The 26566-nt window shown below is 42.3% G+C and overlaps 1 protein-coding gene across 2 annotated transcripts; it reads right to left on the reverse strand.

The window, feature by feature from the left end:
* Positions 1-26566, reverse strand: PITRM1 (pitrilysin metallopeptidase 1). 2 transcript variants are annotated; one of them, XM_004691090.2, is made up of 27 exons: positions 26472-26566; positions 23944-24049; positions 22150-22256; positions 21714-21865; positions 21038-21152; positions 20866-20962; positions 19463-19623; positions 16831-16957; positions 16470-16558; positions 15500-15628; positions 14758-14871; positions 14499-14595; positions 13851-13985; positions 12560-12698; positions 9710-9826; positions 7854-7986; positions 6619-6739; positions 6437-6513; positions 6033-6198; positions 5666-5766; positions 5027-5147; positions 4300-4371; positions 3583-3695; positions 2413-2538; positions 1398-1543; positions 1069-1171; positions 1-977 (listed from the first exon to the last, which is right to left on the reverse strand). In XM_004691090.2, the coding sequence occupies exons 1-27, from the start codon at positions 26522-26524 to the stop codon at positions 884-886; spliced, it is 3111 nt and encodes a 1036-aa protein (XP_004691147.1). In that variant the 5' UTR covers positions 26525-26566; the 3' UTR covers positions 1-883. The 2 variants fall into 2 exon arrangements, with proteins under 2 accessions (XP_004691147.1, XP_012586748.1); XM_012731294.1 differs by lacking the exon at positions 26472-26566 and having other exon boundaries at positions 22150-22225; positions 23944-24012.

Raw genomic sequence — 26566 nt, forward strand, 5'->3', positions numbered from 1 at the left:
TTTTGCACACAGCAGACATCATTTGGTAGGGAGACAGCTCTAGACTAGGACACAGGCCCCCTGAAATTGCATTGCTCTGGGAGAGGTGACCCAAACCCAGCTCTCCTGTCTGCTTCTCAAGGGACACCAGGTGTAAAGTCAGAAACACAACTCACGTGTGCTTTAAGAACAAGGTAAGTTCAAACACTGGATTCCAAGGCTGCCAACACCTCCATTATCAGCCCCACTGTTGGGGTGATCTTGGAGCCCCTCAGGCCTGTGGTTTGAGATGAGAAAGGTAACAGCTTAAAAACCAGAAATGGGGAAAACGGGCATTCTGTGGAGATGATGACAACTAAGTCTCGAGCAAGCACTGAGATGTTCCCTCCCTTCCCAAAAAATATCCTTGATAGAGACCAGGTAGGAAAAGCTTCAACTGATGTTTATTCACAGGCACTGAATTTGCTCTGGTCTGTCAGGCTGTTCAGCATATTTATATTAGTTTTCTGACAGTCCTTCCTATAACCAGTTTCATTTTTTTTTAGAAACTAAAGCAGATGTTGGGGTACCTTGGTTTATTCATTTCATTTTTAAAGGTCCCAAGAACTACTTTAGGAAAATATCATTTAAAATGACAAAAGCAGGGTAGGTTAGAGTTGCTTTTTATTTTTAAAATAAATATTCTAGGGTTAGTTAAAATTAGTGTTTACATCATTAGAAGTTTTTTAAATTATAATTTGTACACCTCTGCCATGTAATGCATGATTATTTAAACTGCAGGATTCTGGTCTGATTTGCTAGGGTGATACCTTTAGTGAGGTGATATATACATATGATCGATTTGGGGGGAATTAAAACACAGTAATTTTACTGACTTCACAAATTAAACTGTCCTTGGAATTTGTTATCTTATTATCCATGAGGGGTCCTTGGCGAGCTTTGCATTTTCTGGTCCGAGGATAGCCAGTCCATGTGTGCTCTTCCCAACACCAAGGTACCTGAAAGGAAGGAAGGTGCTCAGGACTGTCTCCCACGTGGGGGACCTCAGAAGTTCGAGGAGGCTCTAAACACAGCAAGGGCCTTACTCACTTGTTGCTCACGTCGAGAAGACCTTTGTGGCAGACAGCAAAGAGCTGTTCCCGGTGTGCCTGCTTCAACTCGTCCGAAAGCCCATACAGGAAGTGGTCCAGCCCTGAAAGGGAACACAGGTGCTGACCCTGGACATGATCACCTACTGACATGTCCACCAAAGGTCAGGTCATGACCGTCAGCTTCCGTTGGAGCCTCTCCCCTTTGGGGGTGAGGATGAGGACAAGTGAGGCTCTGGCTGGGACTACTGCAGCCACATGGCCAGAACCCAGAGCATGGCATCCTGTCTGGCACAGACAACAGCATGCGATGGTGACGATGGCAAGTACCTTTGTCCGAAGGGGCCACAGGAGCATCAACAGCAGAGAAAACTGACAACTTGGCTTCATCGATGTCCTGCTGGGAGAATCGTCCAGCCTTGGCCCAGTCCACAGCCTTTGCAAAGTATTGAAGTGTTTCTACTGAATGTGGATCCCTAAGAGACCCAAAGAGTTACATATTCATCCATCAGTGGGTGGAAAAGGAAACAGTTATCATGTACTGGTTTAACTTCCAACATTTTCTAGTCCTTCACAGGTCTATTTCAATGCTTAGTTTAAACAGCTCACTGACAAATCAATACTCTGGAAGTTTAATAAATCTAACGCAGATCCATCCACCTGATCTTGCCACCAGAAATGCGACTTTCTGATTTCACTTGGAGAAGTGAGATAGATACAGAGGAAAGTCTGACTGAAAGGAAGTAGATGTATGCAGGAAAGCCAAGCAGATCAAATACTGTGTCATTAAGTATCACCCAGAACAGTCTAATAATCACCTTGTGTGGGCCAGTTTCTGAGCGCCTTCATTGTCTACACAGAACTCCAAAGCCCTCTGCCCACACCCATGCACTGCTGAGCATGGCGTGTGGGCAGTGAGGGTGGGCTCATGTGTGGTTTTTCTATCCCGCTCCAGAACCACAGCTCCAAACAACAGTAAGCAGGACAGAACCCAAAGCAGTTCTGGAGAAAGACAGAGCTGAGTCAGAGGGTAGCAGGCAATCACCCCTTCCTTTGGGTGTGAAGCCTTCAGGCAGGGGACCCCCAGAAAGGAAAGTATTTCCCTTTTACTCAGGGTAATCCTAACTGTTCAGTCGTATCTAACTTCCAGAGTTCACGTGAGACAAAGTGTTTCCTTATCTACCCCACTGCTAAAACCTAACAACCACAAGGGCATTGCTGGGAGTGGTTAAGTGCTGAGAAGTGGAAACAACTTTTCTAACATTCACCCCAGAGTGATGACAGTGACGCCTCAATGACTGGATGATCCAGTGATGTTGTGTCTCCAAGTCAGAGAAAAACTTACCTATATGAATAAAAAGTGAATATTCCATTATGACCGAGTTTAGCACCTCCACCGTAAGCACCGCCTTTTTCTCGAATTTCCGTATGCAAGAACTTGGTGGTCATCAAACGTGCAAGGATCTTAAGGCTAAAATGTACAATTAAAAGAAATGTAAGTTAAACATGAACAGGTGACTGAGAAGTTGCAGTATAACCTAAAAGTTGCCTAATGGATAATTGCATGAAAACAAAAGTAAAAATCAAGTTTTAATGCGACATATACATGATAGTCAAGTTTAAAAAGTGAACATAATTTCCGAAAGGTGGACTTAGCTCAAGAGAACACATGGTCCAGTGTGGACATGAACTTTACTTGGACCCTCCTCACACTACTGTAAAATCTGTTGTAACACACAAAGCACTTAAAAAAAATCAGGAGAAAAAATATCCAAGAACTTCCCACGTGTATAAATGTCTACTATGAATCCCACGATCCTGTGACCTTGTAAGTGCTTAATAGCTGAAGCCCTAAAAAAGGGTGGTTCTTTAGAAAGTTTTTCCACCTGATCAGGAGCGTGGAGACATGGGCTTGCTGTTCTGAGCACCGGGCCAGCTCCCACCACCCTTTTTATAACCAGAGGGAGGTGAAAACGGTCAAATGAGTAACTAAATGGGCAGGTATGAACTCATTATTCCTGAGGCCAGTGAGGAGGAAAAGCCGTTCGCACCATGCACCCAGGAGGGCGGCTGGGCCGGAGTGCCAGGTTGTGCCCTGGCTGCACAGGTGCCGCAGTTTACCTGCCACGTGCTTGTCCTTAGAAGGTTCTGTATTACATATGGAACACACTGTTGGAATACGTAAAAGGGAAAAATCTAACTCTAGTTTTAAACCTTTTCTGATAGTAGAAATATGTCACTGTATTTTTTGACCAAGGCACACAGAACACATTTATTGGCTATAGAAATTTGGCAATAAATTCACAGCACAGCTGATGACACAGCACAGCTGATAAAAATGATTCCTTTTGTTTTTTTTTTAACATGGAACTTCCTTTTTCTTGAACCAGCACTGACTCCATAGTTTATCCAGTTCCCACGTGCTGCCAACAACATCCACCCTCTCCCAGAACACGGGTTCCTTGTAAGTGGCCACTCTTGATCCTGCCTATGAAACCCCTGCCGCCCCACTCACCTGGCGTGGTCCGGGTCTGTGTAAGGGGCAGTCCGAACACATTCGCCAACATAGTTCACTGGGAAGGGAAGCAGGAAATGCGTCTTCATTTGGCAAGGTTTGAAAGCTGGGTCCTGAGAAGTAAAGAGCTTCACTCAGCCGGGCTGCGTAGGGTGCGACCCAGGTGGAGGGTGGGTGCTCCCGGAGGTCCCTCATGCAGCTGTGTTCTCGAATGTTACAATGGTAGACATATTGCTCCACACAGCTTTCTACTTTCAAACTAAAGGGAAATATTCCAACCCAGATGCAATGCTACAAAATGTTTTTGGTTGAAAACAACTCATCCCATGGCCGGCATTATGTCAGTAGTTAGGCCGTAACTTCAGCTTTATGTCTCCCCAGGGGCAAGTGTTAAAACTGCCATCCTCTGCTGAATAATATCAGCACCGTGGCTGAGAGAGTAGGGAGGGATTCCACTGCCCTGCTGAAGGTGAACCAGTGAGTGGTTTGTTTGTTAGACTGAAGCTAAGCTGCACTGGTTCTCACTGGAACCTCTAGTCAGTACCAGCAGGCACGATGCAAGCTGTCCACAGTAAAAAATGTTAATGGGCTCACAAAATTCAGTGGAAAAGGCACCTGGCTGGCAGTCTGTGAACTGGCTGCCCCCTTAAGACTCAGGGTATGCAACAGGGGTCAGGCTGGGCTAGTCCTGTAGAGACTGGGTGGGTGTTGACTTACCGTGATCAGCTTCCTTATGATTTGTGAGCCACTGATGTGTGTGCTTTCACTGGACTGACTGGGTGAAGGTTTCTGAAAATCATTTCCAAGAGAAGTCAGGAAAAAAAAAATGTATGTGAACTATGGTGAGCTACATAATATATGCTAGAAAATTACCAGAACAAAGCTCTTCTAAATAACATTGTTAGCATTTTAAACAAGAGGGGGACAGTCAGAAGGCGAGGTGCAGTGGCATGCCACCTTCACAGGGCAGCTGCAGGGACTGCCAGTCAACCCTCAGCCTGGGAACCAGCATTTCTCTATTCTCTGCTCACCCACATGGACCCCCATTCTCTGCTGATCTGCATAAACCCACATTCCAGTTAGTCAGACTGATCAGGTTAGCTGATGCAAGTTGATGCAACCCAGATGTAACTAGATGGGTGACGGTCTCTCCAGCAGCTGCAGGATGGGTGTTACCCAACATACTTCTATTTTTACCAGCATGTCCCAACAGTCACGAGATTCAAGTGATAATAGCACAGATGAGACAGCTAGCCACAGGTCTCAACTGGTTTGTTTACATGGGTCACCAGGCCAGCTACAGACCCCCATCTGTGAAGTGGGTCCCTCACCTGTGAAGTGGGGACATCAGCACCCACAGGATGGCTCAGGGGGTTAACATGTTGACATAAGCTAGCTGGGACCTGGGAAGTGTGCTCGGGCCCACCACTCAGCACTACCTCACCTCTACCACATGTGGGCGCACGGGCTTCCGTTCCTTTTTACTCCGACCAATGCTTCTGACAAAGTTTTCTACAGCTTTCTCTGTCTGAGGCAGTTGCTGAGGGGTGGCATTCACTGAACATCTGTTTTAAAATATATATCCAGGAAATGATCATAAAAAAAAAATGAAAGTTTTACTAACACTACATTTTGTATAACAAAAGCAAACTTTCTATAGTGTTTTCAAATGTTAAATAATATTAAAGCCATTTGACTTCTCTACAGTGCTTTAAGTTACAAAAAGTCTTCATATATTTCAAATGTGTTGAGGTATAAATAACCATCAAGATGTGTTTCACCTCAAAAGTCTGTTCTTCTGAAGGGGCAAAGATAATACCAACAATACCTTCAGACTTAATTACCAGAAAGAGGAATTCAAAATTACTGTCTAGAAGAGAAATCCTACTTTCAAAAAATATTTTTAAATTAGTTCCAAATTCTATAGAATCACAAATACTATCATATGAAAGTTACTTAAACTGAACAGTAAATGTACAGTACCACAGAAAATATGCAATGCCCTATATCCACTTTAACTAATTACAGTAGGTGCTGAAATAGTAACTATTCCAGGGAGTGCAGCAACTGCTCTTCACCCTACCTCATGTTATCACAGTTTAATAAATGTTTCTTGATGCGCGGGAGCTTTCTCAGGATGGGTTTGATGTCCGTCATTTCTGCAATTCTCTTCATCAACCTCACCTAAGCCAGAGAAATTGATGTACTGAGGCAGACCCTTCAGTGGACTGCAGGGGAACCACACCCCCACCTTCAGTCCAGAAATGTTCATCCCTGGTACAAATTGCTATTTGTGGACTGAGGGGCTGGACAGGGAATGGTGAGTTCAAGCTTCCTCCCCATGAAACTTGGTCAGTTAGAGGTAGTTTTTCTCAACATACAACTTATTACCAGAGACTAAGCCTGGAAGACCTGGCAACCCAGTAACAAAGGTCCCCTATGCGCATCACCTGATCCATCCCACCAAAGGTTTCCTTTAAGTCTCCAGCAGGTGTCAGGGTTCTGCCCGCTCTGATGGATGCGTAGAGATGCCCAGAGTCTGGGATCCCATTGGAGAGCTCTTGAGCAGCCATCTTCACCAACACTCTGAAGTGTTCTTCTTCTTCAAAGCATGGGCTACCAAAAGGAAAATAAAGGCTTACAGGCCCATCCACTCTCCCTTGAGTGTCATAGGAAATGTATTAAGTGTAATTTTCAGATAATGGAAGCCTGAGGAATTTACAAGTGCACAAAGAACAACAAGTAAAATAAGGTTGAAACAACCACCAACAAATGAGTAAAAGCAGCGCCTTTCAGAACACTGCAGACTCCCTCTCTGATACGCCCCAGGATGGACATCTTTGCAAATAGTTACTTGTTAAATATTTCGCTCCACAGATGCATCATGTCTGGCAGGTTTCTATCGAGGCAGAAAGATGAAAAAAGTACACCCTAAATTGTGAACAGAAAAAAAAAAATTAATTTGATGTAAACTGAGAAAAAAACACAGGTGAAACATACTGTGGGGCACAGCTTCGATGTGCAAATAGAGGCTACCTGCTCATAGGAGTCCAGGTGTGAGTCATCTGGGAGCACCAGGGGGGAGACCGTCATGCCTCCCGTCTTCAGCTCGATCTGCTGCGCTTGTTCCCTATAGTTGAGAATGCCGCAGCCCAGCCTGTGGATGGAAAGATCCCTGTCGGACCAATGCCACTGGGCAGCGGCATCCAGAACAAGCCCAGAGCCACCGCCCTCATGACTCTTGTGCTTCGTCACACAGCAGGATGTGTGTCTGTGTCCTTCTCACGTGGTCCCCTTCTCTGCCAGGTGGAAGCTAACCCAGCAGAATCTCATCCACCAGACACCCAGAAATGTTTTAGTTCCCTATCATTTTCTTTTTCTTCTACAATATTCTGACACATATTTCATCTGCTAAAGTTTTAGTTTTTTTTTTTTTTAAGAAGCAGGTCTCCTTAGTATGGATAATTTTGGAAAAATTACTAACTGCTGTTCTTCCAGGAAATTTAAGCCAGGGCACCAACTTTGAGGTTTCTTCTAAAGCCATCGGAGCCACAGAAGGCCGAGCAGTGGAAGCAGAATATAAAAGAAAGGCCAGGACAGGACCTTCCACAAGGTCAAAAATATTTTCCTATGATCAGAGTCTCAGCCAGGGCAGGAGGGGTCTCACACCCACCAGATCCTTCCACACTGAGTCTGTGCCCACTCTGGCAGCTAGGCAGTCCTCCCTGTTGCTCAGGGGACCTACCCCCCCACTCTCTGAAATTCAGTGGGGGACAGCCTAAGCTCTACCAACCTGAGTCGGCCATGTTGGCCAGAGAAGCAGGGACAGGCAGCAGTGTGTACCATGATCTCTGCTTACTGAGGGGCAACAATCACAAAATTAGCTCAGAAGAGGGGGTTCATGGCACATCCTCCAGATAGCTCCAGGCCTCCAGGCCATATTTATTTCATCACTTACATTTTCTGATTAAAAAAATTCTTTTCAATCTTATGAAGAACTTAATTGTTGAAAATCATGTATCCATTACAATTGTTTTCAACTCTGGATTCATAAAAACATTTTAGTAAGAAAACCGATTTTAAGAAAAACTATAAACATACTGCATAAGTAACTTGTCTACTGTAACAACAGTACATGTTTTGAACGAATCAATCACTGCAAAGTGATTACTGGTGTGTTAAAGCACAAAAAACCACATGCCCCAAAACCCCAAAGAATGGAAGCACAAGGTGGTCTATGCACTTGGGTGTCGGCCTCGCACGGGACTTACTTGGTGAGGACGCTACAGAAGAGAGGCACGTAGGGCCTGAGCTCCTCAGGGAGGGAGTTGAGGCTGGAGAAGGCACGGAAGTACACCATGCCGTTGGTGGGCTGGGCACAGTACTGCACGGGGGTGTCTCCAGCTGGAGAAATAAAGGGCATTAAGTTATTTTCATTATCAGAAAATTTTACTCATTTAATCCTCTTAATACTGAAAACTAATGCCAATACTTCATAAGGGTAGAGACTGAAAGCATGTTTTAACAAATACTTCCCGTTTGCTCTAATTTACACAAATTTCCCCGCTCCACTTTCATCATGGTAAAAACCCAAACGATTTAACAAGAAAGTAACCCTTGTTTTTTTAAGATTTAGAACAAAATATATAATAATGTTCAGGATTCAGAACCACATAGCCTTCACTTTTAGCAGATCAGATCCTTACAGGTAGCCATGCTACATCTGACCCACTTTCATTAACCCAGAGCCACTCACCCTCAAACTGTTCCAGCACTCCTAGAGGCCCACGGCTCACCATAGTCCCAGATCACGGCACCTTCCCAACATGCCCTGTTTTTCATTTGGCATCTCTAGCCCAAATCCCTAAAAGCTGATGGCTGACTTATTTCACTAACTCAGGCCTATGTGCCGCTCTCCTGTAGTGACTCCTGATTGATGCTTTTAATCAACATGCAATGGGCTTCACCGACAAACCACAGCCAAGGGGGATCAAAAGGACAGGACATTAACTATGCTTTCCAGAAGGAAAAAAATTTGTTTACATGTGCTTACATCAATATATAAAAATCATGTGACAAACAGGATAAACACTGTTAAAAATGCAAGGTAGGCTAGAGAGGTAGCACAGAAATCAAAACAACGCTCACGAGCAAGCCTCTAGTGCACAGTCCCCCAGGACGGCCCAGCCGAGTTAAGTTGAGGCCCACGAGGAAACCAACTAACTGTCAGCACCAGACAGGTAATTCCATTCCAGAGCGTGTATCTCATTTGCTCTGCAGAACCTAATTGGAGTCACCTTATTCCTAGTTGCATGAAAAGACTTCCGGTAAAAGGTAAGTAACTGACTTGTCTCTTGTTGGTAACTATAAAACAACACCCATTTGCCACTTCCGCACCGGGGACTACTAAAGAACAGCAACATCTCATTGCCTCCTTATTGCCTCCTTATAGAAGAGCTGGAAAGAAACAGGAAGGCCGTTTTCCTGATTGATAAAGCAAATCCCACACTCCAGCTTTCTGCCTGAAAATTCCTGGCAGTTTAAGTTTCAGATGACCGAAGTTTAGCCAGTCTACTCCCCTGCTGGATTTGTTAAAGTTTCCTCTGCACTATGCCTGATGGACTCACAGTCCGGGGTGGCTGATCCTTGTTGTGAGTCTGAAACATGATTCCTAGTGATAAGCACTTTCTTGATGATCTTTCAGTCTGGGGATTTCTAAGTTGACAGCTTCCAACCAGAAGCCAGAGTGAAAGTGGGCACCTTCAATCACTTGAAGCACAGCCCTGCCACCTTCCTAGTGTAAGGCTGAGCAAAAGAGCAAACCTGGACCATGGGCTCAGAGGATAGCTGGGTCTATGAAGAACTGCACTTAAAACAGCCACAAGCTTCTAGAAGCAATAAACCACTGTGCCCGTTAACCCCACTGGGAGAAAACAGACACTACTAGCTCAAGTCTATCATTATTCAACGTTAATAAATATCTACAAGAATTCTGAATAGCAAAGTACAATATCAATAATAGGGGCGCTCCAAAGCTTTGAGGATGCATGACTCTACTTCCGTGGGCACAAAAACATGCAGTGACGAGCCTGAGCAGCCACAAACCATCGGCGCACACAGCACTGACCTGCCAAGGACACCTGCAAGTCTGTGAACGTGAGGGTGGGCGAGATGTCTGATACCTTCAACGCTGGCAGACAAGAGGCATCTTGAGGTTTACTCTGCTCAGTCTGTAATTTTAAACCTAAAAAAAGGGGGAAAGAGGATGAATGACTACTCAGGATAATAATAAAAGGTTCTTTCTATGCAATTTGCCATCTCCATTTGTGAGACCTTACACCAAGACTGGTCACCCCACACCACACTGGGACCCCACTGGCATCACAGGCACCCGCTATGGCCGACTCAGCTAGATTGCAGCTCAGTGGGCTGGCCTTTCTCACTCTCATCGTAGCTTCCTCAAAAGCATCTGTACTGGAGGGAAAAGGTTTGCTCAGTTTCCTCTCCACCCACCTCCCCAAATTTTATAGTAGACAGATTAAATCAGCTTTAAAAGGTTCAAACCATGTCTATCTGAACTAAAATTTAATGACTTTTGTGCCTATTTATTAATATTTAATTTTCCTTATCTCAGCAAAATATTTGGTGGTACAATCACATACATTTCACAAAGTATAGCAATGCTTCAAACGACATGTTCTTGGCCTGCTCATGAGTTGACCTGATCAGAGAACTCTCCCTTTCCAGTGTCAGAGGCTGAGTGTGCCCATGAGAGTGATTCATATAAAATATCAGCATATGATTCTGCAAACATGTCATTTCACTTACAGGACCCACAGGGATTACTCCAACTCATGCGGATACACCCTCTTAACAGCTGATAAGCAAACCCACACAAGTAGAGTGACTCATTGACCTTCACCCTCTGGCCCCCTTCAAGTTCCCTGAGAGCCAGCAACCTTTTAGCTGGCCCCTATACACACTTTCATAGGCATTTCTTCTACCTGAGCCCCAAGTCAAGATAAGTTGACCTGGCCTCTCCTGCTAGCAATTTGGTGACCCCAAGGGATACTGTGATGAGAAGCTCCCACCCTCAAGACTTTCAATGACCTGGTCCAGTCCCAGGGTGATGACCTCCTCAGTCACTCAGCCCCCCAGCCTTTCAGATAGCTTCCCACTCCTACCTCTTGACCCTTCAGTCTTAGAGCAGTTCACAGGCTGCCATCTTTTATCACTGTGTACCTGCCTAACACCACTGTAGTTCTCAGAGCATGCAGTGGTCAGCACAGAAACTTCCAGAATTTTCTCCTCCTTCAACCACATCACAAACTTTTACTGAATTTAATACACTGCATACAGACACCCCCCAATTGGGGGATTATTGAATTTTAATAAATCAGACACCTTCCTCTTCTGGAGCTAGACTCAGAATGCTCGCACTGAAGTTTAGACTCCAGACTTACAGTCTGAGAGGGGCACCCAATGCACAAGCCCTGAGTCCTGCCATAGGACTTGTCAATGACTCTAAGATAAAAACACACTTTTTATGTCTTGCTTATCCCCATGTAGACGTCAACTGGTTCCTTAAAAAAAAAAAAAAAAAAGCCACTCCCCCCACAGCCAGGCTGGGAAAGTGGTAACTCAGAACTACATTCTGTTGCTTGTGTGTGCAATGACCTTGTGGACTGCAGATGACCCTGACTGAAATGCAAGATGGAACCAGTCCAAGGACACTTACTGAAGTCTGTGACATTACTCATCACGATTAGCATGTCGAATCCATCACAGAATTTAAGTAACTGTACTGCATAAATGTACTGCGTAAACAAGAATTCAGAAAGCATGAATAATAGGCTACAGGTTAAAATGTTAATCTGGCCTTTTTTAGATTATATCATCTCAAACTTAGCATGATTAAATGCAGTTGCCTGCTTCTTGCATAAAGCATAAAGGCAACCCTACGTCCTGAGACACCTGATGATTCCTCACATAATCCCATTCCCAGTACTTATTTTTTTCTGATTGGGGGGTATAAACATCTATGTGTGTGTACTACACGTTTTCATAATTTTTATTCACTTAAAAATGACTTTAAATATTAAAAAAATATAAAAAATTTGCTATTTTAAAGATACAGTTCAGAGTTTTGACAAATGTATGAAGTCATAAAGTTGCCACATCATGATATAAAATATTTCCACCAGCACAGAACGTTCTGCCCACTGCTGCCTACCTCTGCCTCCTAACACTAGATTTTTGCCATTTCTAAGGTTTTGAGTAAATCAGTTGACTTATTCCATAAGTTTTTTTTGTGTCTGGCTTATTTTGTCTGGACAATACTTGTGTGGCTCACCGACATGGAGTTCATCAGTATCTTATCCTCTGTGTGCCTGAGCAGTGTTTCTTGGGTGGCTGTGCCATGATGACAGAAATTGGGGTGTTTTCCGTTCTGGGCAGACAGGCACCGTTAATTTTCTTCCACAAATACTTAAGAGTGGGACAACTGGATTTTATGGGAAAGCTGGGATTAGCACGATTAGTGCTTGTCCCTGCCTGCACCCCAAGGACAGTGGTCACAACCTTTATCCCACAAAAGAATGTCTCTCCGAATTCACAGTGTGGCCTGTCTGCTGGGTTCATTTGCAATCAACTACGTGCAGGACATTTCAGTAGCAAATTACAGCCCTGGTAATTAGAAGATTTTTACACATCTATAAAATAAATATAATTTACAAAACTACCTCTTTTCTATCACTCCACCTTTCCCACTGACCCTCAGTGAATTTTCTGAAAGTAAAGTCTGAATTTTCTGAAAACAAGGAGTGATCTTCTCCATCACACCAAATGTAGAACTTTGTAGACACCCAGGAAATACTTGTTGGTTGAAATAATTCTTAGCTCCCATTGTAAACTCAATATAAGGGTCACTGGGGTTGCGAAGACTAGGAATTACTAAAAACAAAAGTAAACGTCTAACCTTTTTCATAGATCTGCTGCTTGTCTTTCGGGGAAAGGGAACTGACTTTTTCCTTTAGTTTTTCAGTCTCCAGTTGTGTTTGCTTCTCAGAGTACTTGTCATCTGGTTTCATTGATAAAGTTAACTTATGGTGATTATTCTGCAATAACCATAAAACAAAAAGCCGATTAAAGCAAGACTATATCAAAGCCTGACATGCTGAACCCCCTCTGCAGGGTGCACTTGGCCACAGTTCCATTTTCCCATTTTAAAGTGCCCATAACAGAACTCATGCCCGGGTGGCATTTCACAGCGTACCTGAAATTCTCTCAATGACACTGGCTACGTAGTAAGTATATAATTCAATATTCTGCTATCACAACCACCAAGCTGACATTTAGATGCTAAGTTGGTAAACAGTGTGTTATGTTGATTATGTAATAATAATTAAGGTAACTATTACTGTATTTGCTCAATCAGAAACGCACTGTATTTAACATTTTTATACCTCGGTCATACCAAAATCTGCACTTCAAAATCTTATTAATCTTTGACTTAAAACTGAAAATAACTCAGAACAGAATAACTTAATCTTATTCAATCTTCTTTTCATTATTCAATGCTAGCTTCTCCAAGGGTAGAATTAAATTCTCCATCCAAATAAATTAATTTGACCTAATATAAAAACACATGTGATTTAATACACCGTTCTTATTTCAACAATTAACATGCTTACTTGTAATATGACAGAGAGGTGAGAGAAGCAGAGCACAAGAGCTTTATGAAGACTCGAGTTACAGAGATCCCCGAGTGCTGCAACCAACTCCTGATTCTGATTGTTGTGACAGCACAGCCACTACCCTCAGAACAGACTTACTTCAGATTCACCACAGCTCTCACAGTGCGTCTACCACATAATGCCCACACCCTAGGGAACAAAGACCAGGGCAAACACCCAGAAGTCTAAGGAAATGAGCAAGCATGCATCCTTCATAAAAATACCTGAACATTAGAACTCAGGTGTGTGATCTTATATTTTACATACCTTTTCTATTAACAAAATATATGCAGATGTTTGTTTACATGTCCATGTACAAAAAATATATACATTCACAAATAAAAGCTAACTTGCATTATAATGCAGAAAATGCGATCTTTTGAGTTAGTATCTGCATTTAAATTTCTAATTAGGAAATTATGTCATCTTAACAAAACTGACTTACTCATCATAGCTCTTGTTCCCAAAGTTCCATTCACTATTACAAAATCCAACTTCAAAATTACATGGACATAAAATCTCCAGTTGTCTCACCTTAAAATACTGTTTTACTTTCTCTTGCAAAAATTTGGGGTTTTCCTCAAGGCACTTCCTGAATTGAGTCACTTGGCCTCCCAGCTTCAGGAGTTCCACAGGGTCCCCATCATGATTCCAGCAGGAAGCTATGTACTGAAATGGAATTTCAGATCGACAGTCCACATCACAGTATGTCCCCCATACACTCGGTAAACACCATAGACATGACATGAAGAGCATTTCTGTATTTAAAAATACTACAATGACTGTTGGCAAGAAAAAATAAGTCATTGTTTTGTTTAGAAAAAAAGCTGAATTCACTTTAAATCTGCTTTTTTGTAGCATAAAAGTACAATTGTTAAATTAATTTTAAAAAGAAAAATTACCAACATAACAGTTATCATAAATTCCTAACCATTTCAAATATTCTGCATTTACCTATTTTACATAAAAACAAGAAATCAAAACATCATAAAATAAGCTAGTAAAATATAATAAAAATAAAATAAAAATTTTATGAGCTCCAAAACAGTGTAACTTTCAAGGTTCAAATGAAATACACTATGAATCTCAATGTACAGAACTGTCAAAAACTCCTGTTCACAAAGATTTTAAAAAATAAAGGAAAAAAATGGAAACATAGGAATCGGCTGAGAAATCACACACCGAGGTCAGGGCGAGCCCAAAGCTGACAGACTGATGCTTCATCTGTATTTCAATTTTATGAAGTAAGGCTTCAATGCGATCATCCTCAAAGCCTTTTCTGCAGAGGTAAGAAAGGACACCAGTGTTTGCACACACAGCGACAGAGATAATATTGACACAACTCAATGCAAAGAGATGATGTTTCTTTTATCACACAGGGAGACCGGGGCCCTTCAATGGAACCCAGAAGGTGAGCTTGTCTCTGTGGGTGGCAACTCACTCAGCGACTTCATCAATTGTCCGGTCAATGATGTCTTGAACTGCCCCGATGTCTTTCTCCGAAATTCCCTGCAGGCCCACGCTGAAGAAGGCCTCCCTGGTGTGGCCATTGTATCTGAATACAAATCCGAAAATGCATCAAATCCATACAACTTTTGCTTATCACGTGCACTATTTAAAGAGCAAATAGCCCACCAGAGCAGAAGCTTAAACTCTCAAGTCCTCCATGAAAACCCAATTCAAGCAGGTCCCCTGACACTTGCTTCAGACAGTCATGTCTACGTTCATGTGCTTTTAACATTTCTAGGAGCAATATAATTTAAACATGAGGCACCATAAAAGAATCTAAAAAAAGAGGACTGCCAATTTTTATAAAATTCTAGATTTCAAAGACTATCTCATGTGACCTGGCATTTAAAACAGGCAGCACTTTGCCATTCTGAGATCTTAGAAAATCTGAAAATCTATCTTGTTTTAGATGAATTTTTTTGAACAACTTACCCTAGAGGAGCCATAACCAGTTCATTCTGGAATCATCATCTAACACAGTCTGTGCTGGATCAGGGGAGTGTGGAGGAGGGATCCTCTGACTTTAGGGGTCAAGTCTCCTATGTCCCTGACTCTCGTCCACCAGATACCAGAAACTCTCTTCCCCAGTATGACAACTGAAAATGTGTGCAGACATTTAACAATGTCAAAATTGCCTCCAGTTATGGACAACCTGACCCAGTAATAAAACTTACCCAACATCAGGAGAAAAGTCTGTGCCAAGTCCAGACTCAATTAAAGCTTTGTAGAAGGGAGAGTTGGGTCCACCAATCAAGAGCGAAGACAAAAGATTTAATGTGAAGGCTTCAAATGTATCGGTGATGCTACATTAAAAAAAAAAAATGGGAGTAGGAAGGGAGGGCACACTGATCCTTAAACACATTTTTAAAATCATCAAAAATCACTACTAATTGACATGGTTATTTCTAAAGAAGCCAAAGTTTTATTAGAAAGTATTTTCATTTCAATCTCTTAATTTATACACATCTAATAGCAAAAACATTTTATATGTTTCTATTTAATCTTTTAATTTACATATTTCTACTAGCAAAAAAAAAAAAAAAGTAATATTTTGCTTGCAAAGTTTTTATACACTAGTTTGTTTTTGGCCAGACCATAAAGATGATATAGCTGCCCATTGAATGTTATGGCTTGACTATATTTAAACACTCTGACATTTACTATTTCAGTTGTATTTGCACCATCAATACTACAGTGAGGTAAGAAATAGGTAAGCCGTGACGCAATGCGGCAAGCTGGACAGCTGAGGATTCATCCTAACACAGCAGCAGCGGGTTCCTGAGGCCGTCCAGGGGACCCTGTACCTCTAGCTTAGTTGTGTGTGCCATTAATGATCCTGAGGCCAGTATTCACACTGTTTTCCCTGCTCCACAGAATCTGTGATCCCCAAATGTTAACACAATGTTTTCTTTCAATCTTTTCTTTATAGAAATGAACCCTAAAGTGTAATAAACCTATGACTTCTCTTCTGGATGGCTACCAAAGCAATTTTACCTAAAACAGCCCATGCTATTGTTAAAAGAACCCTGATCCCTAGGTCCTAACCACACATCTATTTATTCTTAACTGGCAAGTCACCTCCTCTCTCCTGCCCAGCACCTGTTTCAGCTGTTCCCAACAATAGGAATTTTCAGTGACACTCACTCAGGTAGGAGGAAACTGACACTGACAGTTGTCTGTTTAGTGGAATCTGCAGCCAGTGAGTCTGGGCCACATGTGATCTGGAACTCCCTCTGGAAGGCAACATGATGGTTTTTAAGCTGGCACAGAGTACGCATGAAAAGGTTTAAACTAGAACAGGTTATCTAGATTGAGAAAATGGTCCAAGAAATGCTTTCCATTAAAAATTTATTCTCTCTTCAAACAATCTTTAGTTAGGCTTGAAAAGTTCTTAATACACTGCAGAAACCACAACAACATCTAATAGTCCTATTGTTGACACACAGTTCTGGCCTTCATCTTAATGTGTTTCATAGACATGGTAAAAACTTGAGCAGGCACTCACAGGCTTATCCCAGGGCTTCTGAGCTGGCACTGCAGTTTTGGGCTCAATTCTCTGAAATTTACTCAAAGCTTCTTCATGAATTTGTTTCAGATGCTGTTCTAATGGAAAATTTCCATAAGTGAAGAACCTGAAATTTTGAGACTTAATTAGTCTACTTTCCTTTAAAAGATTAGAAACACCAATGGCTTGTGTATGAAAGGGAAGGTGTACAGTGAAAAGCAGATTATGTCCGCTTCCATTCCAAAGAGAACTCACAAAAATAGTCTTCTATTTAGTTTAACTACAAACAGCAAACAGAAGCACTTACTGTTACGATTCTTTCTTTCACAAACATAACTCAAATTATACAGAAACAATTAATGAAATCTGGTAAAAATTGTTCTTTAGCATCTGTCATACCTACAGTAAAGGCATCAAAAGGCCAAATAAACTACACATTATTTTAAAACTTGGCTACAGTCATAGTCATATCCTACGGCATCTAATACTGATAAATAATTTCATGAAGTTTCATTTTAGGCTACACATTTTAACATAACACATTCCTTCAAACAAGTAAAAGGCATTACAATGGCACAGGTGAATTTTTTCTTTATTGTTGTCTTAACTATGGTTAAGAGTTTGAGAACTAATATATATTAAAGACTCTTCAGAAATCTCCACTGAAAGGTCTAGGATAACGTGGAAGAGCGAGTGTCCCCAGGCTGGCCAAGATGCTGGTCTAAGTGCCCTTTTCCATTGAGCCACTTATCTCCTCGGAGGCATGCATACTGCAAACCTGAAACGGGGTGAGTCTGGATGGGGTGGGGAACAGCAACCACTTAGCAGGACCAAAGAAACTGTCAGTCAACATGAGTAGTTAAAAGAGAACAACCTTGGGTTATAGCTGGGGCAACTCGAGCATCCCTGGTGGCACAAGGATTAAAATCTCAGCACTAACAAGCTATCGCCAGCCTTCGTGGCAGGAGCTCCATTCCCGCCAGGGAGCTGACCCATATGGCACAGCAGACCTCTCCTGTCTTGCCCCCTTGCTTCCCTTAGCAGTGTATTTTAGTCTGTCAGCCTGTTTTGCGTCCCACTGTCTGATGAATCCTCTCACCCCCTGCACCTGTGGCCTGTATCCCAGTTCTTGTATGCATAAATGAGTAAAATAAAAATAAAACTCAAAAAAATTAAAGATTCCATCTGATTATGTAATCTCAAATACAAAATATGCATTAACAGTATTTCATTGAGGACACAATGGTATTAAAAATGTGAAACAAGCCAAATAAGGCTTTAAGAAAAAGCTCTTTCTGTTGTCACCAAGGGAGCTGCTGTTACCATTTCTCCACAGCAAAGGTGGAGAATCACTGTTTTTTTTCCATCAGCAATATTTCAGGGTAACACACAGCCCCACTGATGGGAGGAGAGCACCTCTTTACAGAAGCACAGATAATAATTTTAAAGAAATATTCTTTAGGAAAAGAATTGCTCCTACACTAAAGGAATTGCTCCTGGCATCAACCATCAATGATAGAACAGGAACAGGTTGATGAGAATATTCACAGGGCACTTGTCAAGGTTATGGGTGACCAGGTTTGAAGAGAGGTGTCTGAGTCAGCGAAGAGACTTTGGCATCTCTACTGCTGATAGCAGGTGGGAGACAGACACAGCAGATGGTATAAGCTATGAAGGAGAAGCTTGGTCAGCTCTGAGGAAACAAGGGAATGTGTCCACAGTGCCACAGAGAGGCAGTCAGATGGCAACAGGTGACAAAAATCCAGAGGAATTCTTGGTGTGATGTGTTCAACTTGTCAATGATAGTAAGAAAGAAGACACAGTGACAAAGTACAAAGAGATACACAACGTAAGTTCATGTGGATCAAAAGAATATCTGGTGGACAACAGGAAGTGTGAATTTAGAACAGAGTAGAAGGGGGTTTTAGGCAAGTACTCTGTGTCACTAAATGGGAAGTACTGTTTTCTTATATAAGAAAATAGTCTAATGTTTTAGGGTCATAATCTAAGTATTAGGGGTAATCATGATAGCTGTAATTTCCTTAAAAATACGTTGGCTAAACTTATCTATGAAATAAGGGAGGGTCATTGTTCTATTCTCTATAATTTTCTATGTGCTTCAAAGTTTTCATAATGAAAACATTAATATTTCTATAGTTTAAGTATTCTTGCAAACATTATTTTACATTATGGTGTCATGTCTACAAAGTAAATATTAGTGTCTAATCCTTGCGCTCTCTGCAACAAGTGATTTGTCAAAAAGTAAGACACAGGCCCAACAGCTGCAACAGCCATGTTGGGAGCACTTCTCTGACCAGGGTTGTAGCTCAGAGCTGCCAGCTGTCAGTTCTATGGGGGTGGGGGGTTACACATCATAAAGCACCGATGCAGGAGAGGGGTTGGCTGGGCCATCTTCCAGGAACCACCATCACAGAGTTATGACTTAAGACTTATTTAAGCTTGCGAAAATCAGAGAAGCAATCTAATATTAAGCTAAGAATCTCATCTAAATCGACATCTCAAGCACACATTTCTCAGCCAAATGTGAAGAAGCATGACATTCACTGTAAGAAAATGCAAGCAAGTCAGCTCTCAACATCCCACCATTTTACCTTTAGAAAGGGAATGCTACCTGGCGTTACTAGGGTGATAATGCGTAGCATGAAACTGTTTAAGTTGCTCCCACGTGAGGTCGGGGATGCACAGAGGATCACCCCCAGAGATCACTGAGTACGTGTGGTCAGGAAGAAGTCGGTTTTGAAGGTGTTGTGAGAATATCCTCTCATTATCTGTCTTCAGATTAAAAAAACAAACAAAATATAGATGTGAAATAACATACCTGCACTATCCCATTATATTATGGCAAATCAATCACATCCTAGGAGCATATACCTGCAGCATCTTGCAAGTGTAACGATTCTAAGGGTATGTAAGAGACCACACATACGCTGCTACAGAGAGCTTGATTCACTCAGCCTATTCTCAGGATGCAGGGACTGGCTCCCATGGAAAAAGGAAAATCCATTTGACTGTCTGCACTGGGTAATCAATAAGTGCATAGCTGAGGGAGGGACTGGGAACAAGGAGGGACATGCCAGCAGTCCTTCTATGTGTGAAAGGGGGTTCTTGGGTTTCCAGAGGAGAAAATGTCCCCCTAATCACACTTCCAGAAAGTGCTTATACGAAGTGATTGAATATAAGAGGATAAGAGAAAGCTCCAGCTGTAGGAAGTAGCAGGCAAGGGAGCGGAACAGCTCTGTGCACTCAGACAGTCCTACACACATCTGACAGGTCTCCAAGGTCAAGAGGGACTGGTAGGGCAATTGTTAGAACTTAGATAGGGAGATCTCAACAGTTTGGTCTCAAGACTTTCAACTCTTAGCATTTAATGAGTCCCCCCACCCCTCCACAATGATGTGGATTTCTTGATTATGCAGGGGTGGTTCTGTATGTGTAATTTTTGTTTTTGAAGTTAAAACCAAGATATTAATTAAAAAGTTACTTCTTAATCCCTCATTACACGCTAACACAAATGTATTCTGAAAAGTACTTTTTATAATAAAATAAAAATTATTTAGAAAATGGACCATCTGCATATCTTACAAAATCTCTTTAGTGTATGGCCAGTAGGAGTTGGATTCTCATATCTGCTTCTCTAGTCCATTAAATTGCATTATCACACATCACCTAATACAGTCTTGGGGAATCTCCACTAACAACTTGGGCAAGAATGGAGTGGAAAAGACATGTTAGCACTGTTAGATGATCTTGTTTGCATACCTCCTACAGATCATGCACCAGAGTCCTCAAATTAAAGTTTCAGAGCTGTTAGTCCAGAAGATTAGAGCCCAGAAAGATGGGAGCTAGCCCTTCTGTTATACTAGTTTCTACTCACAGGACTTTCCGTCAAATAATTCAAGAAGTTCTATACAATAAGAATACTAAGTACACAGTAAAATATCAACTCTCTTCCAAACCTACATACTTCAGTATTCTATAAGATAATTCAACACAATATGAAAGGAAAATACTCACAAATGCTCCCTTCATTTCATTAAAGACGACACCTTTGAAGATCAAGGGCGTTTGGGGGTCACTGGGGTTCTCATGCTCTAGACGCCATCCTTCCTGCCTACGTAACAATAAATATTTACTTGATGATAGTGACGCTAATACGGAAGTCTAAAAGCAACCAGTGATTACATACCAGAAGTCGAGTTCCCGCAAGCAAGGAAAAAAGGTTGCATCCAAGTACACAGAGAGCAGGTTCTGGAAGTCCTTGGGATTTTGTGTGGAAAATGGGTACAGGGTATAATCACTAGCTGGGTACAAATGAAAAAGATTTTAAAACAGAACAGATTTCCACAGGAATGATTCACTTCAAGCCTCTGCTCTCCCACACAGGAGCACTCCCTCTCTTGGCCACACCTGCCTCTACTGCCATGTTCAGCTCTGTGTAGGGGATGGCAGCACTTTTCAGTGACCTTACACACTGAAGAGATGACCAGATGGCCAGAGCGTCCTTTAACCACCCTCTACAACACTCTGCACACACCCTCAGCCTCTTCACTATCCTATTTTCTAAAATTAAAATTCCAATGCCACCCTCATTAACATTAAAGGCCAAATGTAAAGCAAAAGCCCCAAAACTGTTTGACTTTCTCCAGGAAAAAACTCAGATGTCTTTTCCTAACACTCTAGTTTTAATAATCTGACTATGACATAAAAATTTAATTCTTTCCAACATCTTTCAAGCAGAGTGGAGAATGGTAACTTTGATCTGTGGGCTGTCAACTACCCACTTTGATCTTAGAAACTAGGTAAATTCAGGTAGGTATGTCTTACACACCCACAGCAGTATGGGTTCTGGATGCTGGCCTTACCTGTGAAGGCATTCATGAACGTGGACAAGGACCTATTTAACATTTTGAAGAAAGGATCTCTACATGGGTATTTCTGAGAGCCGCACAGGACCGTGTGCTCCAGTACATGCGGTACGCCAGTGCTGTCCATGGGTGTGGTGCGGAATTGCACGCTGAGCAAGAACAGAGAAACTGATGGGAAAGGGATTCTGGCCAGTATAGAACACAGCATAATGTATTCTTAACATCAACCTCAGATTAATCACTGTCAGTCTCCAAATGCTGTCTGACTACAATGTGTAGTCACTGATTCAGACTACATCATTGAGGAAATAAATCCACTTAATCATTCACTTTGTATTAGTAGGATGCTGTTCATAAACATACACATGAGCTATTAAACTTTTTAATTTAAACTCCTTAGTATGTGGTAGATATTCTCTGTATGGAAACATACCTGAATAAGTTGTTTGAATCCTCTCTGGCCAGGTGTAAGTATCTGGCCCCCGTGTTGTCATGGTCGAGCTTCACAGCTGTTAAGAACAGTTCAGGGATAGATGTTACCTAGATTAACAAGAAAAATGTGAGCTGCTGACGTGGACAGGCATTCAGGGCACGTACATCATACACAGGGGCCGGCTTGGCCGCCTTCTCATAATACATGGAAACACAGGGGCTTGGAGAGATGAGCCTGCTCTCCAACATCAGAGCCACCACCCAGGCCCTGGCGCCCATCATACTGGCTGCCCCCAAGGCACATCAACATCACTGTGATGTCTGCTGTCTCACTCATGCACCCATCCTCCCACTGAATGCTTGGAATGACACTGCTGGAGGTCAATAAACAAATGGATGTTAGCCTAGGGCAGAGGAAGGAGGCTCACGGAAGTAAGATTGGCTTCATTTCATTTATGAGGAGAGTTCAGTGATGAGCTAGGGCTATCAGCAGTAACTAGTTCCTACAGCAAGGCATGGAGGGTCTAAATCATCCATCAGCTTTGAGATATTGTCTTGCTTGAGTTCCACTGTCCTTGATACTGAAAAGCCTGTCTTATCACCTGACTATGTCAAGGCCCCTCTCTTCAATCCCGAAACTGGGTCATTTCTACACCACACAGTTTATTAACCCCAGCCAGTTACTAGCAAGGCCTAGGTTAGAACTAGCCTGCACTGGGAGCCTTACTACACAAAGGACCTGCTTAAAGGGAAGGCTAAGGCCTGCATTTCAGAGCTGACTGCACTTTGGAAGTTAGGAGGGATTAGTTACAATAAGTAGATACATTGTCTCATAAGACATTTTATAGTAACTAGTTCTCAAACAAGGATGTGGTTCTCATAAATGTACAAAACTTGAGAAATAACAAATTGACTGTTCTGCACAACATCCTCTTTAACAATGCATTAAAGTTACAAGTTCAAACTGCTGTACATAGCTGTTCAGGACTTTACAAATGCTGATACACTGTCGGGAATCTAGGCTACAGTCAAACTAAGTGACTCACCTACCTAGGCTTTACATTGAACACTGTCACTGGCCCTGTTCCTGTCCTGCTAACAAATAGATGGAGTTGTCTGAACTGAAAGGTCCCTTCCCAGAGGCTAAGCCCTCCCCAACCCAGCAGCACCGGCGCTCTGCTCTCTGCACGTCTACCTCACTGCTCCTCACACTGCTCCTTGTATTGCAGCTTCATGTGTGTCCTTCTAGACTGAGAGCCATCTGCCTATGTATTTGTTAGAGCTTGATACCAACAGAGTAAAGCCAACAACTAGGCAATTAAATGAAGTACACAATATTCTATTACAGTATGGAAAAATGTGAAAGTTTAAACAAAAATCAAGTGAAATCCATTTTAACATATAGGTTAAGTATATAGGTCCACAAGCTCACATCTGTAATTCTGAAAAGCAAGTGGCTCCAACATAGAATTTGCCCAAGCTTGTAACAGATCACTGGATAGGACAAGCTGACCCGAACAGTGAGGGCCATTTGGCGCATTCACCTTAGTAGTGACTGAAAGGTGGTAAGTCTAACTGCAGAACCAGTCTTTCTAAAAATCAGAAAAAAATGCCAAGTTTCAATGGTTCGGGGAAGGCAAGAGGAAATTTCTTCATTTGCAAGTTCCTTTCAGTTGAACATCTACTGGAAACAGGAGAAGCCATTCCCTGAGATGGAAACTGGGTCTGCACTGGAGGGCACTATACTCCTGCAGAAGTGGACTGAGACAGAACACGTGAGGGTCATCCCGCGTACCTGGCTCACAGTGAATCCATGGATCTTTTCTCCGACTTCGTATTTCAGTGCCTTCCCACAGGCCGTGTTGCTGCTCCCCCACCTCCAGGATTTGAGGATGGTACTGCTGTTAGTGGGCAGTAATCAAAATGATTACTACATAATAATACCGCGATAATGGTGTTATATTGCAATGTGAAAACATTGCTATGTAATGAAGATACTTAATTCAAAGAAAATAACTGAATCCTATCTTCCATTTCAGATACTGACCTCCAGTACATTCACTTTTAATGCTTTTTAAATCTCAACACAGGTAAGGCTCCATAATATAAACTAATAAATATGAAAAGCATCTACTTACCAGTTTATAAGTAAGTATAGCACACTTACGTCAATTTCCCTTAATTGTATAAAAGTGTCAAGTCCTAATGGCTTCTTCCCTCAGTTTACAATAAACTCAAGTTACAGTAAAGACCTGTTGCACGCACAGCTACCAAGCTGGTGAAAATTAAGAAGTCTGTTATCACCAAAACTCCCAACCATTACTAATAGGAATACAAATCTGGACAACTTTGGGTCACATCTGACATTACTTAGTATAGTAATTCATTCACCTGTGTATACATGTTATCACTATTCATAAAAGCCTGACACTATACCAACTCAGGTAGTCATTCAATCAAAAAAAAAAAATCTTAGCTGTTAAGATGTGGGTCACATAATGCTGAAGAGTAACAACAAAAATATAAAGGATACAGCCAGTATTTTAGAAAGGTGTTATTCATACAACTAACACTCCATCTATCCTAGGAATGTAGATAGGTGGTAAAAACAGAAAAACAATTATTTCTGTTAATCAAGACAGTGATTACATCTGAGAGGGAAGGGTGAGTGAGTTAAGATTGGCTAAAGCATCCTTAAGCTGTGTAGTGATCACACAACGTATTTTAAAATTACTGTTCTCTTAACTTTATTGTACAGTATTTTCCACATTAACATCCCTCACAAATATTCAGCCCCATGAATATCCCTCACAAATATCTCTTTTAAAGAGATGTACAGAAAAAGACTCTGTCAATACTATGGAGATATTCTATAAAACTGTTTTCCTCCTCAGCTTAGAAAATGCTAGAACTATGGGTTAAAGTAGTTAAAGTTTTTTTACCATATAATCACAAAATAGAAAAAACTTATACTGAAAGTATATGAAAGGCTGGTAGCAAGGGGTGATCCCTAATATACTTTCTAGTAACTACTTAAATATGGGAACAATGCTCCTGCCGGCAAACATATCATAGGGGTACCTCCAACAACTGACACCCCATATTTCCTCACCAGGGTGAAGAACTCAACTGCATCAGAAATTAAACAAGGTTTTATGAATTAGCATGAAACTGAACAACTTCTTTTAACAAGTAAAATGTTAGTTTAACAGACTCAAAGGGTGTAATGGTCATTCAAGGTCCCATACTAAACACACTGTTTTTCTATATATCTAGTCACTTTAAAAATAATTTAATTTCTGGAGGCTACAGTTTTATTAAGAACAGAACAACTTAAAGGCAAGTACCCCCTATGGAAGCCTCAGGTCTCCTAAGGACTTTCTACCCACAACAAAAGGATATGGGAGCAAAGGCACTAATCAGAACAAACTGCTGCTTCCTTTATTACACCTATTAAAATCCACTTCAATGACCACCTGCACTTCAAAGTCCTGACAACCTGCACTCAGGGCCACCCACTCTGGGATGCCTCAGGCCCCTCAGGGAAAAGAGGTCAGGTCAACAGAGCTCCTTAGGTTATTCCATGTTTTTATGGCTGCATCACCTTAACTCTAAGGACTAGGACAGGAACTCTCTTGGGGGAGGGGATGCTCTGAAATTCGGGGACCAGAAATGAACGCTGGGAGCTAGGGTCTTTGGGTTGGACTCCGGGTTCCTGGGGTACCGGAAAACCGAATGAAGGATCCAGAAGCAGAGAAGAGGGATAACAAGGTACACTGGGAGTCAAGAGGAATGGGGTCGAGTACCTTATGACCAAATGAGGAATCTCAAGATATGTGAGCCCTCAGAGGATGGCGTCCCTGGGTGCAGGAGTCCCAAGCCCCCCAGAAGAAAGGGTTTCAGGATAAGGGAAACTTCAGACGAGGAGTTGGAGTATGGACACAAGAGGCGATTCTGGACTGGAGGTCTTTGGGTGTGGGTGCCCAAAAAGGAGTCTATGGGTATGGAAGTAAGTGCTAAAGAGATTATGGTATAGAAAGTCCTGAAGAGGAGTTTCTACATGCAGAAGCTTCCAGAAGAAGGTGTTTGGGATGTGGGTGACCCCAGGCAAGACGTCAGGAAACGGGAACCCCAGAAAACAGGTTTCGGGATATGGAAGTATAGATGAGAGTTTCGGGTTAGGGGGGGCTGCGGTGCTGGACCCTCGAGCTGGACACCGCGAGCTGAAGCCTCCCACAACCTCCCCACCGCCAAGCTCTTGCCCCGCACCCGGCTGCGTCTCAGAACCCTCGCAGTCCGTCCTTCCCAGCCCCAGCGCCTCACCAGCCGTTCAGCCTCCTCAGGGCACCCCGCGCGTGACCTCCGCAGCGCCACATGGCGTGAAATTAGCACGGGGTCTGCGCCGCGACCCTACTTAA

Source organism: Condylura cristata, unplaced genomic scaffold, assembly GCF_000260355.1.
Source record: "Condylura cristata isolate star-nosed mole 26May11 unplaced genomic scaffold, ConCri1.0 scaffold00030, whole genome shotgun sequence".
Taxonomy (NCBI): domain Eukaryota; kingdom Metazoa; phylum Chordata; class Mammalia; order Eulipotyphla; family Talpidae; genus Condylura; species Condylura cristata.